This window comes from Protopterus annectens, chromosome 6.part1 (assembly GCF_019279795.1).
Source record: "Protopterus annectens isolate FY-2018-M chromosome 6.part1, PAN1.0, whole genome shotgun sequence".
NCBI lineage: Eukaryota > Metazoa > Chordata > Ceratodontiformes > Protopteridae > Protopterus > Protopterus annectens.
Genome location: NC_056738.1, coordinates 461,468,067 through 461,487,846, shown reverse-complemented (window position 1 = coordinate 461,487,846; position 19,780 = coordinate 461,468,067). Strand labels below are relative to the sequence as shown.

Below are 19,780 nucleotides of genomic sequence, written 5' to 3'. Positions count from 1 at the left end.
TTTTAGGATCATTCATAAGTGCATGTGTTCACTTAGATTCACTTTCCTAATTATTTTAAATTATACCTCTTATTTAATACAGCAACACTTGTTAGAGTGTGTTTTAAATTTGATGTTTTGAATATTTTTAGTAAGCATTGAAAAATGTATTAACAAATAATGATAAGGGAACCCATTTCAAAATATTTCAGCTTTATAAGGCCACTTATAATCCATCAATATCTGTACTCATCAATTACAGCCACTTTACTGGCTGTGTACACATTACATGTCTGTCTGTGGTAAAACTGACCACAGTAAAGTGTTCCCATTTGGGATGCACAAATACACACTAGACCTGCAAAGACATACTAGTAACTGTTTAACTTTATCAACCCAGCACAGTCAGTCATTTTAACCCACAGGCATGCCTGAATCCCAGCAAGTATAGCTAGATTATTGACTGCATCCTTCTCAGATATTTGTGTCAAAAAATAGCAATAATAGCCAATGTAACATATATAGACATACAGGAGACATAGTACAGGATCCCATCTTAATTTATACACACATGCATACTAGTTCTGCAAAGCCAGATTAAAGCTTGCTTAAAAACGACAGATAAGACTATAAGGTACTTTCATCCACAGATAAGTTTATTTATTGACATATGTTTACCGGGAAGTCCAGCTGGGTCACAAGAACCCCTTTTCAGCAGACGCCCAGGGAGAAAAGCTCCATTTAACAGAGAAAACAAACATTTTCAAATACATTAAATAAGAAACAGCTGAAAAGCATGCATTTCAAAAATAAACAACAGTATTGTAAGGCATAGAGGTATACTAAAAACGTGTTACAAAGAGAACAATGAGAAAAGGGAAAGTAAAACACTATATAGAATGCTGGAGAGTGTTCTTTTGGCAATTCACAGTATATTTACAGTTAAACTAAACTCATGACTTTCACTACTAGATTAGGATTGATTAGTATAAATGGGGAGGAGATGACAGGAAAAGGTTATGTAAAGTGTTAGCATGCCACTCAACCTCTTAGCACAAGAATTTTGGACAAAGCCTAAAATAAGTGGAGGGACAGACAGAGGCCTAAGAATAGGGACAGAGTTTAAATATTACTCTTGTAAACTTAGTTGCTAAAATAACAGGATTTGCATTAGTATTTATTTACTGAAGGATACAAAGTTTGAAACCCAAATGCATGTCATTATTTAGTGACTTTATTCTACAGCGATTTGCTGAAAAAAAAATTATGAGTAACATTGAAAATATGAGGCAACAAATCTGGACAGTTGAGAGGTATTAGTGGTAGAGAGGGTAGGATAACAAGGTGAAAATAAGGAAGTGTAGATGTGTAAAGAATCTGTACAGACGGGTGGAGAAAAAATTCTCTCATCACCCTACACCAGCAGTTACAGCTACTTTGTTGACCATGTACACTTCTTATTGTTAATAAATTAGATGTACTTTATTGGTAGCTTTAGACAAACTATATAAAATTGTATAAAGATCAATTCCATCACATGTGTAGCACAGTCTAAATAGAAGAGTATTTGAAGAGTATTTATGACAAGGGCTTAAAAATATTAGTCACCTGAAAGCATATGCTAAATCAATATGTTCTGCAGAGGTAAAATTCTTATGAATTCATATGAACAGTTTCACATTAAAGAAAAATATTACTAATGTAGATGTTGGCAAATAACTTTGCATTTCAGTGTTTCATTCACAAATGCATTGCCTACTGCCCTTGAAGAATAAATACCTCATGTTGCATTAAAACTAGCGTACTGATGATATTGCAATAACATTTCTTGAAATAGATTAGCTATGCAAGAGAGAGAATGACTAGCAAAAAACAATACAGTCTAGGAAACCATTAAGGAGCCTAGGTCAAGCTCCTAAATGCCCCAAAGCACTGTCTGGTTAAGAAAAGAACTATGAAACTCTAATGACTGGCATGACTGCTTGAATGAAGTCTTAGTGATTTTTTTTCAGAAAATGAAGAAATTAGTATAGATCTTCCACTTAGTGCAAAGGACTAAAGCTCTGGACTCTTAATGAGCTACTTATTGTAGTTAAGGCTACAGGGTTTGAGATTTTATACCTCATTTTTCCTAATGAGTGACTCTGAGCAAGACACTTAACCAGACAATGCTCCTGGGTTTCCATAAAGGTGGGTATACCTGATAAACAAAAAAAAAGGATGGGGCAATATTTTCTGAGTGAGAAGAACTGTGAAATGTTAATGATTGGCCTTACTGACTGAAGGATATACATTTATACACTCCCGGTCTGAGTTACACATTGAATTCTCTGCAATGGCAGTTGCTGGAGTTGTGCAAGTTTGGCGGCAGTCTCATTGTACACACACAAACACAGTTTGCTTTCTTCCTTGAATTCCCATTTGACCCTAGACTTCCTCTAAATCCATTTCCCCTGGATGCATCACATTATGACCTCCCAAAGAAGTATACTGAAATCCCTTCAATCCCCACCTGACCATGTTACGTATGCACCTATGACCTTTCCAGTGCTTGCATGTGCATTGCATTGTCAAGTTAAAAAAAAAAAATATATATATATATATATATATATATATATATATATATATATACACACACACACACATACACAGTGTGTGTGTGTGTGTGTGTGTGTGTGTGTGTGTGTGTGTGTGTGTGTGTGTGTATCTATATATATATATATATATATAGGTATGTATAGATGCAGATGCATGCAGGCATATATTTTAAAATGCTGCCAGACAGCCAAGCACCCCCCCCCCCCGACTCAGGAGTCCCAGGAGGCTGCAGATTCACTTCTGTTATAATCTGCCACTGGCAATATTTGAATTATTATTATACAGGGTAGGAAAACAAGGATGAAATCAGCTCCTTTAAATGGATATGGTACATGTCTTCTTTGACTACATATGATATGCCGGGAGACATAATGAGTAATAATGAGTAATTTCCATGGCCATGCTGTGAGACACAGACAGCTACTTGTCCAACCTGCTCTCACAACATTTGTTGGAAAAAAATATCCTGCATTATATTTGGACAAGAGTTACTGCGAAAGACAATGACTCCAGTGACAGTGTTTTCTCCTGTACTGTCATGACACCCACATGTGAAACATTACACATATGTGCAGGTCATGACATGCATAGGGTCATTATGGCCTCGGCACTTGGAAAAGGAATGGTTTTATTTTCAACTACTTGAACCAGAATAGTTGTTTAATCTTGCCTTTTAACCATTTTGAAATGGAACATAATAAATGTGATACTGTTAGTTTCTTGTTTTGGCATGATGTGGTAGGTTTGAGCCCTCTGCCTGGAATGTTTTGTATAAGCCATTCTCAGCTGTCTCCTGCGTGGTGGGTAAAATGAACCTTGTCTTGTATTTATAGCTTACAAAAATATGTGCATTAGGCATGTTTCCTTTTTAAAGTTATTAAAGTTTTGCAATCCTTTTTGGGTTGTTTATGTTGTCTTATGTTTATTTACAAGAAAAAAGATGGTTCCTTAAAAAATGATGATCTGAGCAATACAGAGATAATTATGTCCACAAATCACTGTTTTACTTTTCTTGCTGGAGTCTTTGGATGCCAGTAATGGTGAAATGCAGCACCATTCTGTGACCTGTTTTGTAATATGATGGATCATATAGTTTGTTGATCATAATGATCTAACTCTACTACACTAAGAAAAACACTGGTAGAGCTGTGATGTTCTTCATGTTTCACTGTTGCAGTCATCACACTTGGGGTTATCTGCCTGCAGGTAGCCCTCAGTCGGCCCGAATACCAGAGTTTTGGGATTTCTGCTTTGGATGCTGTCATCTCTTCCATGACGTCAGGGCATCAGGGGTATAAAACATGCAGCCGACGCCATTACATCAGCTTTTCTTGCCACGTGGGAGCCCGAAGCAGAAGCAGTTTGCAAGTGCCGGTCGGCCGCTAACTGAAATTTTCATTTTTTGAGTTTCAAACCTGAAGTCTTCTAAAGCTAAGTACCCCATTGGAGATCTTTTTTCTTGCTCTAACCGATGTCAGAAAAAATTAACAATTGTCTTGCCTGTGGAAAGCAAATACCTCACAGAGATTTTCATTCTTACTGAGTCACCTGCTTAGGCCCAGACCGCGACATTTCTCGCTGCTGGTTTTGTGCCTTGTTTAATGCCCGAACTATTTGGCGTCATACTATCTTTGTCACTAAATTCTTTTTCTCTCACTCTCCATATTCCGAAATGGCTTCAACAAGTCATCTGACGACTGAACTTTCGAAAAAACATAAGGATAAAGACAGAGACAGACCGCACAGGTCCAAAATTGCCAGTGATGTTTCCATTAAGCTAGTCGCCAGTCTGCTGGTACTCAGTGAGGTGCCTTCGCAACCCCTGATACCCGCTTCTACTGATTCGCAGGAATCTGCTGAGACCCATTCGGAGTCCAGCATGCTGCGAGATGCTTCTTTGACTATGGAACCTGCGGATGTCTCTGCCTTGGATGGGTCCAGAGCCGCTGTGCAGGCACCAGCTTCTGAGGGTGTATTCCGACCTTCCGATGTTCATATTATACCGACTTCATTTTTGACTAAAACTTCTGAGTTTCTCAGGCCAAGAGTTCGCACTATGCCTAGAAAACCGACAACCAAAGTGCATGCTTAACCTCCCTTGCCACAGAAACAAATGCTTAAAATGGCAGAAGACCTTATAACGTTAATTAGGGGAAGCCAACCTTCCCCCTCTAAAAGACAAAGAATTGATTTTCCTTCTGATTCTACAGACCATGAGTTCGATGTCTCTGATCCCTCTGATTACCAGGACATAACCTTATCTACCTATGAGGATTCAGATGCAGATGATTCTATTCCCTCTGCCTCCCCTCCAGAGGATTTTTATTTTGGTGAAACCTTGCATACCTTAAGAGAGCATTTCCGCTGGGAATGCCAGGATTATCCTCGGTCCAAAAAGAGACTCAGAGAATTTTTAGACTTGCCTCAGCACAGGCCTCTAGCTATACCCCCCTGTCCTGGATATTGTAGATGATGTCTTCATGGAATCCAGTCTTACTCCTGATATTTTACCACCAGCTCCTAGAAAGCCGACAGGTACTACAGAGTACTTGACTCTCACAAATTTCTCTTTAAAAATCTCACTACAGATCCAGAGACCATTTCCCAGGGACCTAAAGGCATTAAGGCAACTACAGCCAAAATCCCTACACCTTCAGACAGGGATTCTAGACCTTTAGACATATGGGGTAAGAAGGTATATACCTCTGCTACTCTTGCCATCAGGCCTTTGAATTGCCAGTTTCACATGTTGAAGTACCAGCAAAATATTATAGAATTAATTAAACAAAAGATGTTGCTTCCAGACTGTACAGAAAATAAAGATTTACAAGAGTTAATGCATTCTGCAAACTGAGTTAGTAAACATACTTTGCAGTGTGGTTTTGATGCCTTAGAAGCATCTTGCAGGGCTGCTGTCACTAGGTCTGTACTGAGAAGACATGCTTGGCTGAAGGAACAAATCTTGCCAGACCATGTCAAAGTAAAATTACTAGATGCTCTATTAAACCAGGAATGTTTGTTTCGCACAAAAGCAGAAGAAGTTCTTAAAAATATGGAGGAAAAAGCTAAATGTATGCAAACTGTTAAAGATTTCTTACAGGTGCAGTCACCTAGATTCAGTAGGCATTGGCCTTCTAAAAACTGGTCCTTTCCACTCCCTCCCAGGCCTTCTCAGTCCAAACCCAGGGGAAACAGACCACCAAGATTACAGTCTAAGGGTATGCAGAGATCTAAACAATGGAGTGCTCCCACCTCAAAAACAGGGAGTGGTAAGCCACCATCTTATGAAAAAAGTTCACAATGGCTCTCCTATCATCCTTCCCAGCCCTACCCAAGTACTTGCAACCCTAGGTGAAAAACTCACCCTTCAGGCAAAAAACTGGATGGCCATTACCCAGGACCAATGGGTTCTAAACATTGTATCCCAGGGATACAGATTCTACTTCCACTCACTGCCAACCCCAAGCGGGTGGCCAGACCTTCCTCCAAACCAGTGGGCAGAGGCTCAAAACAAGTACTTTCTCTTCTCAATATCAGGGCTATTCAACCTGTTCCAATGGAGCAAAGGGGACAGGGTTTCTACTCCAGACTTTTCCTGGTGCCCAGAAAAGAGAACTCTTGGCAGTCTATCCTGGATCTGTCAATTCTCAACACCTTCCTGGTGGTCCCAAAATTCAAAATGCTTACACTGCAACAGTTTCTTCCTGTGCTAGCCAAGGATTCCTGGCTATTCACCCTAGACTTAAAAGAAGCTTATCTGCACATCCCCATAAGGGAATCTTGCAGGAAATAGCTATGTTTCAGGACAGGCTCCATTCACTATCAGTTCTCTGCACTTCCCTTTGGTTTATCTACTGCACCCAGGGTATTCACAAAGTGCCTGGCTCCAGCCATTGCATACTGCAGGCAGAGAAATATTCAAATTTGCCTATACTTGGACGATTGCCTGATTCAAGCAGACAGTCAGGAATTGTTACTTTAGCACCTGACATTTCTAAAGAGACTCCTAACTTCTCTTGGGTACACCATCAATGAAAAGAAATCACAACTGGTGCCCAGCCAAAATATTTTATTCCTGGGAGCAAGCTTGAACACAACTTCCCAGATGGCATTCCTCATTCCAGAAAATAAGGTCTATTTGACAAACTACTTCAAACTTAATGGCCACCAAAACCCAGCTAACTGGAAGAAAAATACTGCAGGCCCTAGGGTTCATGGCCTCATGCATTCTACTAATTCCAAATGCAAGACTGCATAGAGGAAACTTCAGTGGGACTTAAAAAGTCTCTGGTGTCAACATTCTCAGGACCTGGAAACAGTGATTCGTATCATTCCTTGCCTAAGGGCAGAGTTCCTTTGGTGGGCAGAGGCATGCAACCACAACAAGGGACTACCTTTCACTCAAACCCTCTCCGGCCAAACCCTGACAACAGATGCATCAGACTATGCATGGGGGCTCACATGGCAGGCAAATGCATTCAAGACTAATGGAGCCCAGGACAAAGTCCCCTGCATATCAATCAAAAAGAAATGTCAGCTATACAGCATGCACTGACAGTCTTCAAAGACCTTATCCTTCCAGGACAACTCCTGATAAAGACAGACAACACCACAGTTATGTGGTACATAACAAACAGGGGGGAACTCATTCCTACCCACTCTGCAGGTTAGCCATGGCCCTATGGAACACAGCCTTGAGCAACCTAGTGCACCTGCAAGCTCAATTCCTGCCAGGCAAACAAAATTCACTGGCAGACAACTTAAGCAGAAATCTACTAGACCCACATGAGTGGAAACTGGAGCCCAACTCATTCAAACTTCTAATCCAGAGGTGGACCTCTTTGCCTCCCCTCAAAACCATCATTTAAGCAAATTTTGCACCAGAAATCCACACAGCAAAGCATGGAAAATGGATGTCCTATCCTTTACATGGGGAAAACCTCTCAATTTATGCCTTTCCCCTCTGCCCCTCCTCTCTAAAGTACTACTCAAGATCAAACAGGACAGACCAAGGACAATCCTTATTGCCCCACACTGGCCACGCCAGCACTGGTACCCACTCTTTTGCAGTCTGACAGCAGTGCCACCCTGGCACCTACATCAGACCCCCCTCCCTGCTGTCCCAGCATGAGGTACAGATTTTGCATCCACAGCTGCAAACCCTACACCTTGCAGCCTGGCTTATCTCCTGAATACATCACCAGCAACTCTCAGCAAACAGGTGCTGGACGTCATCCTTGAGGCCAGAAGGCTTAGTACTAGGAAATCCTATTCTAAAAAGTGGAAAAAATATTGTTCTTGGAGCCAGTCTCAAGGAAAGGGCACAGCAGTGCCCACCTTACCTCAAATCCTAGATTACCTAGCAGAGCTGCTCCACAGAGGCCTATCCTTCTCATCCATTAAGATTCATGCCTCTACCATCTCAGCTCATTACAATACTGAGCCACCTCTCTTTTCTCACCCTCTCATCAAACAGTTCCTGAGAAGAGCTAACAATTTAAGGCCCCCCGAGTAGAGCTCCCACCCCTGCTTGGGAACTTAACTTTGTACTAGAGAAGCTCACGCTTCCCCCTTTTGAACCCACTGCTGCAGCAAAGTTAAAATTCCTCTCTTCGAAAACAGACTTACTTCTAGCCATCACTTCAGCAAGAAGAGTGTCTGAGTTGCAGGCACTGATGGCTGTGCAACCCTTCATTATTTTCCATGCTGACAGAGTTTCCCTCAGGACTAACCCATCATTTATGCCCAAGGTGGTATCTAGTGTGGCTTTAAACCAAACCATCCATTTGCCAACCTTTTTCTCTAATCATTAGAATAAAGGGGAAAGGATCCTGCACTCCTTGGACGTGCACAGATAGCTCAGGTTTTACCTTGACAGGACGAAACCTTTCAGAAAATCTGACCAGCTGCTAGTCAGCTTTGCCACTGGGCAGAGGGCAAGGCCATTTCAAAGCAAACCGTTTACAAATGGATAGCACACTGCATCCATTTCTGCTACAAACACCATGGAAAACCTACCTCACAGGGGATCAAAACTCATTCCACTAGGGCTACCTCAACCTCTACAGCATTTCTCAGGGGAGTCCCTACCAGGGACATCCTGAAAGCTGCAACCTGGAGTTCTGTACACACCTTCATCAAGCATTACCACTTACCTATCTTTTCTAAATCCAGAGCTGGATTTGCCACTGCAGTCTTACAAGGCCTGCTAGCCGGCCCTAATTCTTCTTGACTGCCTCCACCCTTCCTCAGCTTTGGGAATCAACCCAAGTGCGATGACTGCAACAGTGAAACATGAAGAACATAGTACAGCTGTGTACACTTACCATAAATGTAGATGTTCGAGTGTATTCACTGTTGCAGTCCTGGTTACCCTCCCTCCAGCCCCCTGGCTTTTTTTATACTTTCTACCTATCCTCTTTTTGGGCCATATTTTATGGTAATGGTATTTGCTTTTTTACTAGAGGTGTTCCATGCCATTTAATAGCTTCTTATTTTGGGGGCTCCTGACATCCGGGGCAAGAAAAACGGATGTATTGGTGTCGGCTGCATATTTTATACCCCTGACACCCTGACGTCATGAAGAGACAACAGCATCCTATGCAGAAATCCAAAGACTCTGGTATTTGGGCCGACTGAGGGCTACCTGCAGGCAGATAACCCCAAGTGTGATGACTGCAACAGTAAATACACTCGAACATCTACATTTATGGTAAGTGTACAAAATTGTACTTTATGAGCAAAGTTCGATTATTGTAGTAGATATGACTGGGAGATGTCATACTGCATGCATTTTGCAGAAGTTTATTTATTTACATTTTAGCTTAGTATACAAACTGATTAGATAATGGATCCTTTTCAACCACAACATTGTCCAGAGCCACACATTTAACAAAAACAAGTTTAATTCATTCATACTTACAATCAGTCCCTTTTAGTAAGCTTAAGGCATCTAGCTAACATGCTATATTGCAAATAAAATTATGATTAACAGGGAACATGTAAATGTATACAGCATAGGCTATTTGGTTGTTTGGTCATGCTGCTTTTACTGAAACCTGATTCTTCAATCCCATCTTTCTGGATAGGCAATCAGTAACAGTTTTAATACATTACCCCTAGGTTTTGTGACTCAAAGTTACTTATATTAGTTCAGGATATGCAAAGGGCAAAGTCTTCCTGCATGTAAGAGTGGTAGGTTTTCCTCCCCATGTTCAAACCTTTAGATGATCTCTAATTCAAGTAGTTGCATTCAAAGACTTGGGTTTGGTTGCAAAGAGAATCTGTCACACGAACCATATCAAAACTGCATTTATCCAGAAGTAAAAGATTAAGTTTCATGCCTCCAATGCCCTTTATGTGAAAATATCTCCTGCCATCAGCTATCTTCCATCATTCACCTGAAACCCATTTGATCATGAACATTCTGTCTTCTAATAGATTATGTCCTTCAGGTATTGGTTAATTAATGTTTGTATTATATTCACTTTTAAATGTTTATAACATGGCCTGTTCATGCTTACATCCTTCTTAATGTACATATGACATCTCTTCGTAAGTCATTTGGTGCAGATCCTTTAACATTTCTTGGTCATCTCTGTATAACTTCCATTTTAACAGCACCCTTGTGTAAGGTCTCCACAACTGTCTACTTTGATTTTGGGTGTGACATCACCAGTTGTTTATAATTACCAAGTGAAATTTTCCCTGTGTATCCCCTAATCGCCAGTGAGTTCCTTACTGTTCTTGCAAGACAATCTACCTACTTTTAGATTTCATGGCAAGGGAGAACATGATACTGGCAAGCAGCTTAGGGCAGTAGCTGCAGCTTTATGGATCATGATCTAATCTCTAATTATCAAGTGGGGATCTAGTTCTCAGATAAAGCACTTGGCTTATTATTCTGTCTGTATCTCCATATCTCCATACTTACTCGTATTTCATGAGCTGAGAGAAATAAATCACAGAAGCACAGGTGAAAACAGCCCTTTCAAAAGCCAAAAAACACAGCATCAATGGGGCCAGATGGTGTCCCAGGCTGCGTCTTGCACGAACTACAGAACGAACTAACCCCCCACCTAAACAAGCTGTTCAACCTCAGCCTCTCCACAGACTACGTGCCCATAGAATGGTGCACAGCAATGGTTATTCCGCTCCACAAAGGAGGAGCCACAACTGACTCTAGTAACTATCGCCCCATAAGCCTGACTAGCCTGGTCTGCAAGGCTATGGAGCGCATCATCATGGAACTCATTAACAAAGACATTGGGAACCTCCAAACACTTGACCCGACCCAGTTCGGCTTTGTTAAGGGCAGATCATGCCTATTAAATCTGGTTGACTTCTTCGAGACAGTTACCAAGGCCATAGACGAAGGAAAGGTGGTTCACACAGCCTACCTTGATCTCGCCAAGGCATTCGACACCATTCCTCACTCGGGTATTATAGAAAAACTCACCAGCCTGAACATAAACCCCTACGTCACAAGATGGGTTGCCAACTGGCTTACAGACAGAACTCACACGGTAAGAATAGCGGGCTCCAGGTCTGACTCTAAACCAGTCACAAGTGGTGTCCTGCAAGGCTCAGTTCTGAGACCCCTAGTGTTCGGCATATATTTCTCAGAAGTACAGGCAAACACAGGAGGACTATGGCTAACCAAGTTCGCCGATGACTGCAAACTGGGAGCCATAACTGACTCTCCGGCTGACACGGACATCCTCCAAAAAGGCCTTACTGAGACAGACACCTGGTGTCAAAGTCATGGCCTCAAGCTAAATGACAAAAAATGCATATTCATCCCGTTTGGGAAAAACAAAACACCCACAAATTACCACATAGGCAGCAGCTACTTTAATACAGAAGAGGTAATAAGAGATCTGGGGACCCAGGTAGATAGTAATCTCTCCTTTGACAATCATATTGCCAAAGTAGTTAGGAAATCCTTCTATGTGGCCCATCTAATTACTAAGAGGTTCGCATGTAGAAATAAAGAGGTTATAGTGCCCCTCTACTCGACACTCATCAGGCCCATCATAGAGTACAATGCCCCATTTGGGATGTACCATACAAGACACTTCCAACAGCTTGAAAGACCACAAAAGCACCTCATCAAGAGGATTACTGGCCTCAAACATATGTCCTATGCAGCCCGACTGAAAAAACTCTGGCTGTACTCAGTGGCATATCGCTTACTCAGAGGTGATCTCTGCCTTACTTACAAAGCCATGTCCAACTCAGAATTGATGGACACACACGCTCTAGTGAGCTAAACCTCGCCACAACAATAAATAGAACATGCTGGAGGGATAGATTTCTGTCACAGAGACTCCCCATGCTTTGGAACAAAATTCCTAACTAAATTAGGCAGAGCCCCTCACTAACACTCTTCAAGAGAAGCCTTGATGAGTGGATGGGTAACAGAAAGTACACCCCTGGGATCACTTAATTGGCTCTGCTTGACAGAGGCTCAGTTAATTAATCAATGGGGCGGTGAAAGCCGACACACTCTGGCTAGGCTTATAAATGCCCTCAGGCAGATAGCCTAGTACCTGCCTATGAACCTATAATATGGGATTATAGATGGACACAGCAAGAATGAGGGATGTTTCACAGAGTCCCTGCCCTTAGTCTTCATGCCTGCTGAGAGCTTATCTATCCAAATAGCCATGGAATAGGGCAATACACTCCTTTGGATCACAAAAGCCAAGTGAGGTGGATCATATATATTCTAAGGATGTTCCGTGCATGGTTCCTCTGGAGTTTTTCTAGGCAGTGTCCATTAGTAGGGGGTCTATGGCACAGACCCAGGACAAACTCAAGGGGTTCTGTTTTTCTCAGCTGTCCTGGGAAAATTTGGGATTCCCCAGGATGAAATAAAATCCATGTGAGGGGATAGGGAGGTTTGGTCTGCTGACACTGCACCCCACCATCTGGAGAAGCAGAAAGGCAGAGAAGTATATTATATCCAAGCTCTTGTTTGATTTTAGTTACTCTCAGTAGCTCAGTGCCAGTTTGTAGCCCACACTACTGTTTTACCAAATCATACTAGCTTGCACTCATTAAAACTATGTTGTCATATATTTATCCATTTCTTCATTGCGCTAAGCCTTTTTTAACCTGTCTAACCCACCTTCACTACTTCACTACTAGATTTAAATTCAACAAGAATTTTAGCCTGTTCTTTTTGTAAACAGTGCACCTTAAGCTGTGATTACTGTAAATATCAGACTTCATAAACAATGTACCTAAAGCTGTAAATATTGTGTCATTCCCCCTATGCTATATACCAGACTCCTGCAGCACTCTGTTATTGTACTTTTTTCTTTCTTATTTTTGAATTACTGTTTTGTTTTAGTCTCCAGTTACAATTGTATTGCAAGGCTATACCTTGTTTATATCCTGTCTCAGTAAATAATGTCCATTGTTTGCCATTTTGGTCTTGGTCATAGCTGAAAAGGGTCTGCCAGCCTACTTACCTGGTTATCAAACCGAAAGTACATTAATAAATATTCACTATTGCATTGATGATCAGCAAATATCCATCATAAATTAGATCATGAAATGGTAGAATTTATTTTGTCACGTTATGTGTTACTGTGTAGAAAATTACAGTGAGACAAACAGACCTGGTTTTGTTTTCTTTATCTAGTGCTTATATTGATGTTCTTGAAAGCGTCTAGATAGGTAAAGGCATCATGCACATTTCTGTTAACCTTTGATTTATGTGGTTATACCAACAATAATATAGAATGTCTGCTCTCTCCTTCTTTTGGGTAATACCATATAATGCATGTATGTACTGAACTCTTCAGCTAACTGGGTTTCAGTAGTTTTATTCCTATTTTGATAAATCAAAGTCTGTTATCATGCCATAAGCACATCTCTGGATTGCTGGCAGTAATGAGCTTATTATATTTATGTACTCACCTGGAAAGGCTGCAGTAGTGTTCTTAAACTTTCTGACATGACTGTAGTAATTGAATAAATGTATTTTTAAGTGTGTCTAGCATTAAAAATGGCACAACTGGATGGCCAAAGGATAATATATTCCATAGAGTTTTTAAACTGCTTGTATAATGTCATAACTTGCCAGGTTCTATGGTATCTGATTTTTAAAATTCAGGACTAAAATTTTATTTATTTTTTTGCTTTTCGATTAGGTCTTGGGACTATGGGTCGTGGAATTACTGTATCACTAGTGAAAGCAGGAATTCCAGTTATAGCTCTAGAAGATAACCAGAGACAGCTGGATATTGGGAAGAAAGCTGTGGAAGCACTTTTGGGACAAGTAGCCCAAAAACTAGAACCACCAGAAAACAAAAATGACAGCAATCTACTCAGTCGGGTTAAGTATACCCTGAACTTTGCTGAACTGCGAGACGTAGACTTAGTGATTGAAGCAGTATTTGAAGACATGATGCTCAAGAAAGGAGTCTTCAGGAAGCTAACTGCTGTTTGTAAGCCAGAAGCTTTTCTTTGCACTAACACCTCTGGGCTTGATGTTGATCAAATTGCCTCTGTTACAACCAGACCAGAAAGGGTCATAGGCACACATTTTTTTGCTCCTGCACATGTTATGAAGCTTTTGGAGGTTGTCCGTGGACATCGCACATCACCCCAAACCATAGGAACTGTCATGAAACTAGCAAAAGCCCTAAATAAAATAGGTGTGGTTGTTGGAAACTGTCCAGGGTTTGTTGGCAATCGAATGTTGGCACCATACTCTGAAAATGCTTGCTTTCTGTTAGAAGAGGGAAGCCAGCCCGAAGAGGTTGACAGAGTTCTTGAAGAGTTTGGCTTTGCAATGGGGCTGTTTAGAGTGATAGATTTATCAGGGTTAGATGTTGGGTGGAGGTCTCGTAGGGAGAAAGGGTTAACAGGGCCTGAACTTCCTCCAGGAACACCTCCCCGCTCACGAAATGGCAAAAGATATTGCCCAATTCCTGATCTTCTGGTTGAAAATGGAAGATTAGGCCAGAAGACCGGGAAAGGGTGGTATCAGTATGTAAAACCAGGTGGAAGAGTATCATCTCCTGATCCATGGATTCAGGATTTCCTGAAGAGTTACAGACTCACTCACAACATTAAAACACGTTACATAGATCAAGATGAAATAATCGAGCGTTGTCTTTACCCATTGATAAATGAGGGTTTTAAGATACTTGAAGAAGACATAGCAGCAGGACCAGAAGATATAGATATTATCTATATCTATGGTTATGGCTGGCCAAAGCATACAGGAGGTCCTATGTACTATGCCTGGACAGTAGGATTACCTAAAGTGCTCAGTAAACTGGAAAAATATTCTGAAGCTTATCCTGATGTTCCTTCCATGAAGCCAAGCAACTTATTGAGGAAGTTGGTTTCTAATGGAAGTCCTTCTCCAAGTCAGTGGAGAACAGTAACTAGGCCAAGTAACAGTAAACTTTAATGAAAATTATGTAGCAGGAGCTAAATCTTTTACTCCATTTAAAATACATCCCCTCCCCCATGATCCTAAGAGCTGTTTTTTCTGGCTAATTCAGAGCTAATATAAAGGAGGTCCTCTATCAATATGTCCACCAAAAATGTTATCTACTGATTCCTGTTCGTGTCTGGACATAAATTACGTACTGCTCTTTTGCTAAACTTGATTAGAATGTCTCAAGGTGCAAGTGAACCACCATTCCACAGAGCTTCTGGAAATAGTTCAGTAATGTTAATATTTAACATATCAAGCAATGACCAGATCCAGAAATTAAGATAAAAACTGGATGATCATATGTCACAAGATCAGAACTTTTTTTTTGTAGTAGTGGCACATACCCTTCCTCCAACAATACTCTGATAAGTTTCTATTCTCTAATGCTATGCGTGCACTCCTCTGCGGAACTGACTCCTAGCCTCCAATAGGTGTGACTTCCAAAGCTAAATTGACCCAAATCCTTCACATGAGGCAGGCAAGCAGGCTGTGTGCCACTCAATGACCCTTCCACTAGCTGGATCTATGGTACCAGCGCTGCTACCTATGCCTAGATCACCAGCAGCACAAGTGATGTTCACATCTGCACAAGTACGTTGAAGTGATGAAAATATCAGTGTTTCAGTGATAATTAATATAATTCCAAACTGCGTGAGCTGGGTAGCTGCTAATATTTTGGCATTTTGTAACACTTTCATAGCACATGAATTTGGCATTATTTTATATAGCATTTGGGTGAATATCTGTTGATTCAAAAAGTATTTTTCACTGATCTTGTTGAAAGTGTGCTTGCAGTAAACATACACATGCCTTACTTGTCTTGGTATTGAGCTTTTCTACAGGTAACAGAATTATAATTGTCCTTCAATATTTGTGTTAACTATTCTTTTCAAAATAACTTTTTCTCCGGACAGAGAGCGCAAATTAACTGTGCTTTTTAAAATGAAATGTGATGACTTAGCAATGCTTGGAATGAACAGGATAATCATTTTATGCTATTGTTCAACCCTTGATTTTATTAACTATACTCATCCTTTTTCAAAAATTCAGTGGTTATAAGATTCCTTATTGTAATTCAACAGGAACTTTACTTCAAAACAATGCAGGTATAACCTGTTTTAAGCAATGTGAGTCAAATATGCAATTCTTACATGTACTGATCAAATGTGAGACACACTATAATTATTGTGTACCTTCTCTAACACTATCTTAATGTTTGGTGCAGAAAAGTGATTATTTAAACTGTGGTAAAGTTGACAGCTGCAAAAGGGCACTTCTTTTCATAAAATGTAATGTACAATCTGGAATTAGACTAACAAAATGTAATAAAAGATGTTGAGAATGATGTCATGGACTGGATATTTTCTGTGAATTATATTAAAGCTCTTTTAGTACTGTGATGTAAATTTACTTTTAGGACATTATAATCTTGTAGCAGTGCCACAAGAACTTTATTTCTGTATTATTTATTTCATTTTGCACATCACATTAAGTGTAGCACACATTTCTTTGTTTAAAAGGTTTCTCAGGAAAACACGCACAAACTGGGAACTGCTTTTCAGTTGTAAATAGTGCACCTAAAGCTGTGATTAACTTAGTGCATCTAAAGCTGTGATTAACTTAGTGCACCTAAAGCTGTGATTAACTTAGTGCACCTAAAGCTGTGATTAACTTAGTGCACCTAAAGCTGTGATTAACTTAGTGCACCTAAAGCTGTGATTAACTTAATGCACCTAAATCTGTGATTAACTTAGTGCACCTAAAGCTGTGATTAACTTAATGCACCTAAATCTGTGATTAACTTAGTGCACCTAAAGCTGTGATTAACTTAATGCACCTAAATCTGTGATTAACTTAGTGCACCTAAAGTTGTGATTAACTTAATGGACCTAAATCTGTGATTAACTTAATGCACCTAAATCTGTGATTATAGTGCACCTAAAGCTGTGATTAACTTAACGCACCTAAATCTGTGATTATAGTGCACCTAAAGCTGTGATTAACTTAATGCACCTAAATCTGTGATTATAGTGCACCTAAAGCTGTGATTAACTTAATGCACCTAAATCTGTGATTATAGTGCACCTAAAGCTGTGATTAACTTAATGCACCTAAATCTGTGATTATAGTGCACCTAAAGCTGTGATTGAATCCTTTATATTCTACCTGCTGCTGCTGCTGTTCAGACTGTGGATCCCTGTCTGGGATTGTCAGGACCCTTCTGTACATTTTACTACAAATATGACTGACTTGGCATTTATGAATATACAAAGATGCTTCCTGAGAAGGAGTGACAGAAAGATATGGGATGTCAGGTCTGCCAGGAGGTTCAACTAGCCCCTTTGTTACTGCTGTAGTTCATAGGTTAATACTAAGCTAACTGACCTTGTGTGCCAATTTAAGCCTAGACAAATTTCCCAAGGGTTAGAATCAAACTCTGTACCTTATGTCTGTGAGATAAACACCTTAACCATCACACTAACTCTTTCTTTCCTGTGCCCTCTCTTCTCTTTACCAACTGTCTTTAAACTCCTTCATGATAATAGCTACTGTATATTTCAGTGTTTTCCTCCAAAATCTCACCACTTTTCTTTGTGAAATTCTTTATCTTTAATTTCGCGTTGAGTCTTCCCCATCCTACTTTCCCGCATTTCCCCATTGTCCACCTCCCGGGTTGTCTGTTTATTGTTGCCACTCGATTAGCAGGCTCCAACTATGGTTTTGAATGCCAGAAAATAATGCATGTGTGTTCAAATCCCATGCTAAACACTTGATTAGCAGTACATTACAGACACCACAGTACAGTACGACAAAGATGACACATTCCTGATGGCACATCAAAAGGTAATGTCTTATTGATACTTACTGAATTACCAAACTCTTTGAGCTAGGTAGCTGCATGACATTTTAACATTTTGTAACAGTAAGAGAAAGAGATGGTTACAAAGGTGCCTTTAAAAAATATTCTACAGCAAATATATAACACAAACAGAATAAGAAAAAAAGGAACAGAAAGAGAGGAACTATATGCAGGATTTAAACCAAAAGAGGAAGAATGTAAAAAAATAAATAAAAATAAACACAATTAGAAAAAAAAACACATTAAACCATGGGGAAAATAAACAATAAAATAAAATAAAACATAAGTTATGTAGCCTTATTTTGCAGCTAGTAATTAAGTGCATTTGTTCCCAGGTTTCACCATATTTTTTTGTGGATCACACAGTCAATAACTCTTGTAAAAAGTATTTCTGCTAGCATTTTCCATCTTGAGCATTTTTAAAACCTGTTTAATAACTCCAAGTAGAGAAATGGAGGTTTCCTAAGAGACTGGTGGGAAGTCATCTCTTGATGACTGAAGAGTTTGTTGGACTTGTAACTAGGTCTTCATCCACGGAATTGGCTGGGGCCTAGGTCTCCAAGATGGAGGGGGGTTGCATTTTGTGTAGTATCACCCCTGATCAGTGGGGGATCAGTTCTGTACTGGATTAGAGATCTGGGAGAAGTGTTCCCCTATCTTCCACCCTAGGACTGAATTCCAGGTCATATGAACTACTGTTTTTCTGACTCATTAACTTGGCATTGTGTTCATTCAGCCTGATTTTAAGGCATGGACACAGGTTGCCAGTTGCTAAGAGGTGGTATGCGCACTGCCAAGGCAGGATTGGTTAGGAGAAGTCATTGTGCCAACCTTTGTCCACAGCTCATGCATAGATTTAACGACTGCATGATGTAACCCTCTGATATATAATGTCAGTGCCTGCAGCAGACCAGATGCAAGCCTGGCCTCTTGGTGCACTACCTTTGCAAGTGTGCACAGTCCTGTTTTTGGAGATGTGGGAAGCTAGCGCTCCTTAAAGTCAGGTAGTGGGGAGGTATTCAGTGCTGAAATAGAGGAGGCTGCTGAGCTCTCAGGTTTCTCACACTCCTCTTCATAAGATAGCTCCTTGTGGGCATTGCTACAGTGCATCAGGTCTTGCATGACCCTCTTCATGACCTGTTCCTGGGGTGATGAGCCACTGGGCCCAGGACATGCATCCCTTGCATCTAGCCTTTAAAGATGGTATTGTAGTAACCGGGGGTACTATCATTGTGCTGCTGTACCTCAAGGATGAGGATGTTCATGTCTCAGTTGTTTCTAGATCAAAGTGACTTGTTTCTTAAATATCAAAGTGTGACTCTTACTCGGTTTCAGTGGATTACCACCAGTTCTGATGCCACTCTTTTCCAAACTGGCTGAAAGTGTAGTTTGAATGTAGGAGAAGTATTTCAAGAAGATAAATTCCTTTGCTACATTAGGGACGAGTTCTTTCAATTCTATCTCCTTGATCTTATTTATGGCTGCTCACTTTCGGTGGTAAGAAATGTACTGTATCTTGATGTTTTGGCATTGCTGAGGTCATCTAACTCCTGAAGATGAGTTATGCTGCAATTTGAAAAATGTTTCATTAGATAGGGGTGTGCAGCTGGCTAGGGGCTGAGATCCTTGACAAATTCTGTCATAGGAGGCAGGCCCCACCTCACTAGATGGGTGCACTCACTTGCTTTCTGTTTCTGTAGTCTTGCTTGAGAAGAAAAAGGCCTCATCAGCATTCTAAATGCAAGGCTAAGTGTCCCCATTTAAACTTCTTCTCTTTTCCAGCCAAGCACTGTTAGGGGTCTTCAGCCAGTCTTTTGTTTATGGCCCAGGCTCCAGGCTGAGATCATGGGGTGGCTATTCTGCACTGCCCACTAGGAGAG

The 19,780-nt window shown here is 40.5% G+C and overlaps 1 protein-coding gene across 3 annotated transcripts in view; it reads left to right on the top strand.

Moving 5' to 3' along the window:
- The window catches only part of EHHADH (enoyl-CoA hydratase and 3-hydroxyacyl CoA dehydrogenase), an 847,616-nt gene extending 831,231 nt beyond the window's left edge, over positions 1-16,385 (top strand). For all 3 annotated transcript variants that reach the window (XM_044075885.1, XM_044075886.1, XM_044075884.1), the window contains one exon: positions 13,740-16,385. In XM_044075885.1, the coding sequence (XP_043931820.1) occupies positions 13,740-15,010 (1,271 nt within the window). In that variant the 3' untranslated portion in view covers positions 15,011-16,385. The remainder of the gene's footprint in view (positions 1-13,739) is intronic.
- Positions 16,386-19,780: the final 3,395 nt, after the last annotated feature.